The sequence below is a fragment of the Euwallacea similis genome, chromosome 5, assembly GCF_039881205.1.
Source record: "Euwallacea similis isolate ESF13 chromosome 5, ESF131.1, whole genome shotgun sequence".
In the NCBI taxonomy this organism is placed as follows: domain Eukaryota; kingdom Metazoa; phylum Arthropoda; class Insecta; order Coleoptera; family Curculionidae; genus Euwallacea; species Euwallacea similis.
In genome coordinates, this window is record NC_089613.1 from 3,485,473 (window position 1) to 3,494,262 (window position 8,790).

General features: G+C 34.4%; 2 protein-coding genes across 2 annotated transcripts; both read right to left on the reverse strand.

Annotated features, from left to right (window-relative positions):
• Positions 1–355: 355 nt before the first annotated feature.
• On the reverse strand, positions 356–4,665 carry LOC136408792 (calnexin-like). Its single transcript, XM_066389954.1, has 9 exons — positions 4,559–4,665; positions 3,488–3,590; positions 2,679–3,232; positions 2,214–2,504; positions 1,831–2,122; positions 1,638–1,778; positions 1,210–1,335; positions 955–1,140; positions 356–898 (listed from the first exon to the last, which is right to left on the reverse strand). Coding segments are annotated over exons 1-9 (1,752 nt in total). The 5' UTR covers positions 4,561–4,665; the 3' UTR covers positions 356–841.
• Positions 4,666–6,590: 1,925 nt separating this feature from the next.
• nSMase (neutral sphingomyelinase) lies at positions 6,591–8,790 on the reverse strand. The gene is made up of 6 exons (XM_066390288.1): positions 8,572–8,790; positions 8,337–8,510; positions 8,012–8,207; positions 7,794–7,951; positions 7,502–7,741; positions 6,591–7,451 (listed from the first exon to the last, which is right to left on the reverse strand). Exons 1-6 carry the CDS (start codon positions 8,607–8,609, stop codon positions 7,040–7,042), a joined length of 1,218 nt encoding a protein of 405 aa, XP_066246385.1. The 5' UTR covers positions 8,610–8,790; the 3' UTR covers positions 6,591–7,039.

Genomic DNA, 8,790 nt, shown 5'->3' on the forward strand with positions numbered 1-8,790 from the left:
TGCACGTGATGAACTCGCAGATCGGATGATGATATTAATACAATATTTTCAGTGCGTATAAAGGATGTCCCATGACAGTAGGTTATTATTTAGTTACGTTAATTTTCCCTTAAAGTGAACCCTTTATGGATCACTGCGAGGACGTACATTACGCTCCTGATAATCTGATATTATTTTTCCTCATTGTTCAAGACAGAATTGACAAAATTTCATTTCATAATTGATAAATCATATTCATACTGGTACTATAGCTTTTTTAAACCAATTCGCACACAAATTTACTTACGAGTAATATTCTAATAACGTACTAGCAAAGACTGAGGGAAAACAAAAGGTAATTAAAATGACCAAAATATTTAAATTTTTTTATTAACAAACAAAGAACACAGTGGACACATGTTTCATGTATATTGCCGGTATTAAGGGGATATATTCCCAACAGTTTAAATCTCACATCAAAGACGCAACCCTCTCAAATGTAAGTATGCTACTATTAAGGCTTATTTGAAAAACTCCACAATGTAGCTAGTCAACTATTTACTTTAAAGTAATGGGCCTTAGAATGTAGAATTCCTGATGATTCTTTTGACTTGGAGTGACTTCATAAAACGTGAATGAAAAACCGATTACAAGCTATGTCGTGACTTAATAAATAAAATCCCGTATATAATTAGTTTTGCTAACTAATGACTTCAATACACCAAACTTAAATTGTATTCATACCTAAGGGCACAATAATTTATTTTATTATCAAATTTCCTAGACAAATCGATCTTAAGGCCATGCTACAGACTTAAAAATGTTTAAAATAAATACAGACTTAAGGAACTAGTTGGTTAACTTAGTCTTTACGGACCTTTCTTTTTCGAGTTCCTTCCCCTGCGTCTGAAGGGGCTTCCTGTCATTATTCATTGATTTTAAAACCTCAACAAGTGAAAATGGTAAAATACTTACGCTCTCATCAACCGCCTCGTTATCTTCCTCAGAGTCGGGATTCGAGTGCTTCTCGGCATCAGCATCATCTTCTTCCTCCTTTTCCTCTTCTTCAATTACGTTCGCTTCTTCGGAAACAGCCTCATTCTCCTCGGTCGGTGCGTCAGTCTTTTTTCTTTCTGCTTGTTGTCTAAACTCTTCAGACTCCTTTTAAAATGAAAGAGAAATGGGAGTGTCAATGCAGTTTCTATTTTAATTACAGTTTACCATATTTACCTTAGTTGCAGGCTTACAGCAAAGGTACAAAATAAATACTACAGGGATTCCTAGCACGATAATATAAAGGGCCCATAAAGAAGGGTGTTCGTTCGTTAGATTCGCTAGCTTTTGGACTACGCTTTCCTAGAAGGACGGAAAAGGGAATAAAGCTAGACTACATAAATTAAATCATGGATCAAAGTTCAAAGCCTAATTAGAGCTACACGTCTTTTCAACCGAATAAGTTTCTAGCCAAAGTAAAATACCTCTTTAACACATCTGTATAAATAATAAACATAACAGACGACTGGAATGGCGCAATAAACAAAGTACAACCCCCATCCGTGAGGATTATAATTTAAAGCCTTCATAGCTCTCCCCCATGTTGAAACCTTTGATCAAATTGTATATTAACTGTTTAATGGTGAAGAAATTTGAGCACTTACCGATTCACTAGCAATTTTCTGCATCTTCTTATCAAAAGTACTACTGGCCCAATGATTGGCAACCGCAATATCCTCGGTGATAATAATATTGTCAAACAAAATATCCTTGGACATTGACCACAATTCAAATCCAACTGCGGACTATCGTCGAAAGAATGATAAATTCTGTTAAATGAAAAGTAAAAACACTCACAATGGTCTGCATTTTGAATGGTTCAGTATCTTCGAAATAATGAGGATTGGGGATCTTCCTAGGTCTCCATTTTCCCTTGTAATTGGGATTGTCGATAAGGGGAGCCCTCCATTTGCCTTTGAAAGAGGGGTTGTTCACTAGAGGCGGCTCCCAAGGACCACACCCAGGGGCATTTGTACAGGCAGGATTCTCAATCAAAGCAGCTTCCCATTCACCATCCATATCTGAATCCCAATCGGCTGGCTTCACTCCATTTGGATCTGGGATGTGAGTCGGTTCGTGTTCTAGCCAACTGTATATGATAAATGTTTATGCATTTATAACACCATTTTGCTTTAAATAATAATTAATAACATAACAGTTTTCTTCCAACACCTACTTACTTATCAGGCATAACTGCAGACTCATCCACAATCTGAGCGGGCGCATCTTCATCCCAATCGTCCGGCTTTACAGCACTCGGATCCGGAATTCTTTCCCTTTCGTCCCAATCTTCAGGTTTCTTGTCCTCTGGGTCCTCAATTTGAGCAGGTGGGTTCACTGGGGGGTTAAAATCTTCTAAAAGACTGCCAGATTGAATGGTTTTTTTGTCGATCAACACATCAAATGTGTTGTCTGGCCTTAAGATCAAAGTATACAGATGGGGCAGCTTGTCAGAGAACGTTTCTTCTAACCTTGAAGAAGTACAATATAGAATAAGTGCTATAGGAATAATTATCAAAGCAGCAGATCTATGATGCATTGGTAAAATAAGAGCTTCAATAAAAAACAAAAAGTTCAAATGGGCAACGCCCCCTTCTCATTCCTGTATTACATTAAATTTCAAGAATTTAGACACCCTAACTTACCTCTCCTTGGGTTTCTCACAATGCTTCTCCTCCACTGATCCATTTTTTGGGTTTTTATGCTTGAAAATAAAATGCAACTTATGATCAGTACCACACTTATCTGGCCCAAACATAATACTATAAGGCGTTTTGTCATGGAAACTTTTGAGCTTCTCTATACCCTCAACTTCACTAAGCAACTTCAAATATGCACCTCCACATTCTTGGCCCTCTTGCAGTAGAACCTCATACTGCACAATCAGGGGTTTGTCTTTAAAGACGAAGGGTTTCTTTAAGGGGGCCGATATGGCCGCGTGCTTGGCCTTTGATTTCAAAACTAGCCCTAAATCGCCCTTGAGGCCATCTTTTTGCGGTGCTTCGACATCCCATTGACCATCATATTTCGCGATGTCATCGTCAATGCCTTCTTTTTTGGCTTCTGATTTTATCCAGTTTTTCTCAAAATCTGAAGGCCTGTCAAAATGATCGGCAAAATAGACTTTGGATTCGTCCAATGGTGTGGGACTTTCATAGGGAATTTCAGTATCATCTTCAGTTTCTATTATTACTTCCTCCTGGTAAAAATTAAATATTGATTATAGGTCAGTAATAATTATCCAACTTCTAAATATATCAGTACTAATGATTTGACCTTTGAGGCACTCCAAAAATTATGAATTTACATCTTAAAAATTTTAAAACCAAACAATAACCTTATCTCAGGTTGTGTATTGCCTCATATAAATAAACATAATTAAGTACTTTAACTGATAATGCTGATATTTGAAGGAAAAATGTTACAAAAATGATTTTGCTAATACCAAACTTACATAAGGTTCTTGGGATCTTGAGATTCCAATCAGTGCAAATATAAGCACTGCCCATAGGGACTTATTCCTCATACTTTTAGAGCTGGGAATAATCACAAATGTCCTGAGGAAAATAAATTTATTGAAATAAGAACATATTAAATACATGCTATAGATTAACATTTTTTAGGTTCTTATGATTATATTTGATGAAACTTGCAGAATTGTCCCAGGCACCTAAATAGGGTATATCTGTGTGCCATGTTATGTGAAGTTTTAACGGTATTGCTCTCATATAGCAAACTTATTACAATCAAATAACCCAGTCTATTTCACTCACATAGTTACGAATGTACAAAATTCAGTAGGCAAACTTGTATATTGTTACTTGCAGTATTTCATTAAGATGCTGTAGAACAGCATTAAATACAACAATGAAAGAAAAAGGAATACATTATTTTTGCTTTAAATCTGCAAATGGAATTTGTCAATAATCTACTTTGCACTATGCTGAATCTATCCTAATCAACAGTAAAAATGTATCATATGTAAATGAAATCATGTAAATGACAACATTGAATATACTCCAATTTTTGTATGGACTTAGACAGAGCGTAACCCAAAATCTATTAAAGTGATTTCCTCAAATCAAAGAATTTTTGATTGACTTAGTCATGAGTTTCATATGTTAATTAATTAATAAATAATTGATATTATTTTTTATTCAAATACTTCGTCCGTTGTTTATATACTTATTGAAGGACAAACAGCCTATTCTTTGTATATAATTCCGGCTGACGGCAATTATATTGGCAAACAGAAATGTTGCAATAAAAGGGAAATGGACATTGAGAGTTGGAATGGAATTTCAGCAATATAGATACTATCAATAAACTGCTAATAACAACGGCTAATTAAACAATAAAATAGTATTCTTTCAAACAATGAACAAAGTTAAAAGAAGGCATTTTTCTAAAATTAAAACATCAAATATAGAACATGAACATCCACATAACCTTAAAAATTGTAATGCCGAAAATCGTCTTGTAAGAGCAAATTAAACAGGGAAAATTTTGTTCAGTAAATACTCACATAAATTTCAATATACGCGTGTTATTTTCACTCCTTTTCTACACTTTTAAGAGAAAAATTTTACCAAAAACCTGGAAAATAGCGAAACTCTTAAAAAAAATTTTCTTGTAAAAATGGCGTCTGTCAAATTAATTTTGAGGTCCCTAATGTAATTGAGATGCAACGTTGTCATTACTACAATAAAAACCAATAATCCTTCGCAATAAGCAACAGAATTTCTTAAATAAAGCTATTTTCGTTATAATAAAAAAACGCACATTTTCGTACAGTCAGAAAGCTTGCTATTGGTAATAAAATCCATTACTCGGCAATGCGGTGTGGCCTTTTTTAATTTGAATTGAAATTATAATTTCTAGAAGTAAAGGTAAAATTTCTAACTAACTTGGCAACGCTACCGCTATCCTCAGCCAATCGGAAACGTCCATATGTCCAATTAAACAGATTTAATTTAAAATAAAGGCGGAAGCTTCGTTCACCAGGAGCCCCATTATTTTATTCCGAATTAAAAATAATTGGATTAAAGGAAATAGAGTCATGCAACGCATGCACGTGTAAAATGAACTAGAAACGTATTTTTATGTGTACACATAAATTAACTTTCAATTCTATATCCAATATCCATAGGATATTTATAAATTGATATTCAAAACATTAAAATATAATGAATTTTGAGGATTTAAGAGTTTTGGAAATAACAAAAATGCGCAGGATCTTTTTCAAGGAGGGAGAGGGGTAGAGGTGGATGGTTTAAAGCTCTTTCTGCTCTCATATAGTCAGAGGGGCCTGGAAATGCTGTTTCACCCCTTTTCACCTAAGACACAAACAGAGTGTATATAACACTTTGACAACATCCTCTTAATTTAAGTTGAATAAATTTAGAGAATTTTTCTTTTAATTCCTCCTTTCCCTTATTCTATAGTCTTTTCCCAATATTTCTTGCTAAATACAGTTTAATGGTAAATATCCTTACCTTCTAAATAGCTTTAAATACTGATCTATAAGACCAGATTTGCACCTCTTGCTCCCAATAACTAGTAGCTACAGTTACATGTCCTCAAGACTCCATTAGAAAATAGTGATTAAGATTTTTTACAAAAAAACTTATCAATAAAAGTAGAATATTAAATGTATGTGAAAATAAAAACGGCTGAAAATTGAATTGATAATCAAGTCAAAATTAAAGTTTAAGAGACACACAGTACAGTTTAGGGTAAGTAGTACTGGAGGAGTCTTTAAAAGTAGATTGTGACAGCATCAAGAGAGACAGAGTGGGGTAAATACAAGTACCCACATTCATAGATATCGTTTTGCCAGTAAAGAGCCAGAGCCAGAGCTGCATATGTACCATAGGAAACCTATAATTTTATTTTAAAAATCTGCAATTAAATCATGAATGTAAATGAGTTTGTTCTAGGTGGGAGGCCATTTGTTATATCTTCTCCATATTAATCAAATACAAAAGAATATCTTCTAACAAGGCACTCTACAAGTGAGAATATTGTAAATACAAATTTGTAACTGATTTTAATTTTCATCTGAGAATTCATACTGCAAAGAAACCTTATGAGCAGTGAGAATATGTGTAGGTGCTCCAGGAAAATTCCATCTTAAGGCTGATACCAACTCTGCATTCCATTAGCATCTTATATGTGTTTTCATACAGTTTTACAATACACAACAGATAGAATTGCTTGCATATAAATGAAATGGATAGTTGTGCACAAGCATGCAACTGAATGCAACATTCCTAGATGTATACAGGTGAAATTTTCTATACAATAACTTAAGGAATGTATATTAAGAGTCAAACTTTACAGTCACATAAGAAAACTCAACAAGGGATGAAGAGTGCAAATGGAACAAATTTTAGTGGTCAAATTAAATTTGCAGAAAACTGTCTTCCTCAATATAGAATTTTACTCACGAAGTTGATGTTTTGTTGGTGTTCAACAAAAGATATTATTGACTTATTAAATAAAACTACAAATATCTGGGTTGTTTCTATATGGGATAAATAAATGAGACTGAAAACTTTGTAAAATACATTAATTTATTAGTATTTATTTACAATAAAAGTCAACAGCAATTTCTTGATTTTTTATAATTAAGTACTAGACTTAAATTGTCAAAAAAGGTGGAAAATTGGTTTATTTATGAATGAGCAAATGGCGTTTTGGCGACTAGTTTTAGAATAAAGAGATCAAACTGCGCCATAAAATTTAATCCTCAAAATTATGTGTCTTAGAGCATTTAGGTAACTGAGGAGGGGATCTTTTAATAATGAGGAAGCTACCATATGGAATGACCACGGATATGTTAGTAAGTCACTATGGGAATGCAGGAAACAGCCCCACCTATTTAAATTTTAATCAATTCTGAACACAAAGATTTAATCTCAAAAAGGAAATCATTTAATTGTTGTGCTAGGAAGAAAAAAAAGCCCTTAGAATGCTTTATTCCAAGGAGACAACTTTCAAGTCGTCATAAACTTTCTGTCTGCTTGATTTTCCTTAGCGAAACTTCCATAGCAAGTTTGCCAGACAAAACACCGTGCATCTCTATGCGACTCCATAACGTGGCCATTAGGAAGCAAAACATCAATAGTGTGGTAACAAATACTCTAAGAACTGCAAAGAGCGTCGGAAAATCGTCAAAAACCCGCGTACTAATCACGGCAGGAAGAACCAAACTTATCACTAATAACACCAATAGGATGAAGACTCCTAACCAGTAAAGAACTTTAGTTTTTGAGATACTTTTCAATGCTTCTTTACACAAGATAATGCACTCTTCCAGCACCAGCTTCTTTGCATCTTCATCTGGGCAATTTCTTGGCGATTTAGTGCCTTTTACAATCGAGAGTTCCACTAATATTGCTTCATGGTCAGAATAGCTGAAAAATACTTTAAAGCTATAAGAGACTTGATTTTAAAAGCCTCATACCTAAAAGTCTGTTTTGGAACACGGTCAGGTAGTGGTAAAACATATTTCTGTAAATCCACTGTAACATTTGAGCCAGGGTGGTACATGACATAATCAATGCGTTTTCCTAATATTTTTCTTTTTACCAAAGAGGAGGGAGTATAGCTGTTACTGAGACTTTCGTTGGTTGAAGTTTTTTCAGCCAAGATATTACCCGCCTTCATGTAGGCGTCAATTAATCCTGGAACTGTCAAAATCACCCTACAAACTCAACAGTTCACTTATAACTCTACGTCTATGGATAGAAACACACCTGTAAGCTAAGTCTCCAGGTTCAGTATTGAGATCACCTGCAAGTACTATAAGATCTGCCATTCCTGATGTGAGCATAATAAATTGAGCTGTGTCATAGGCTTGCAGTACACGATGAGCTTGGTAATCGTCAGATGCCCTATTGTATTCAGCATGGAACTTAAATTTCAAATAATGTGCTTCAAGTTTCCCTGTAGAACTCTACTGACCACCACTTACATGAGTGGAGTAAACATTAACAAAATAAGTCCCAGTTTCATGGTGAACTTTAAGGCGACATAGACCCACTCCCTTGCCACCCCACCAGTCGCCATGGTGCAATTTGTGAATGTAACCATTTACAGACCATTGGTGGAAAAAGGTTTCTTCTATGAGGTGTTTCGAAAGGATGCAAATGCCAGAACCAGTTACTCCGCTATAAGGAAGATTCTAGGTAAACCACAGTAAAACATTGCTAAACATAAAGAGGTGATGTCATGGTGATCTCATAGAAGAAAAATTTAAGTGTTTTTGTTAAACCAAGTGTGAAATAATTCTAACTAACCTGTAAAAATAATGAGAGTATGGTAATACATTATAAAGCTTTTCTCGAAGTATGTTGTAGTCCCTGTTTGTCCATACTTCCTGCAGACAAACTACATCAAACTGATTTACTGAGAGCATATCAGCAATAGCCAGCATTCTAGATCTTCGATCTTTTGATACCACAGCTAAGCCCCTTGGATATTAAAGCAACAATATGTTTTAGTTTAATATTTTGCATGAGAAAGGGTACTTACCAACAGTTTAATGTAAAAACTTTAAAATCTAGTGCCATTATTGATACTTAAGGCAGCAGCTTAACTATTAACAAACTAGTGAAACTTAAGTACAGTCATGGAAATTATAGTTTTAAGGAATTTTTATTTGTTATTGAATGCCTAAACTGTACTAAACGTTAACACGTCTACGAGTTTGGAATCTTTCTTTTAATTCGTAATTATTTAATTCATTCATAT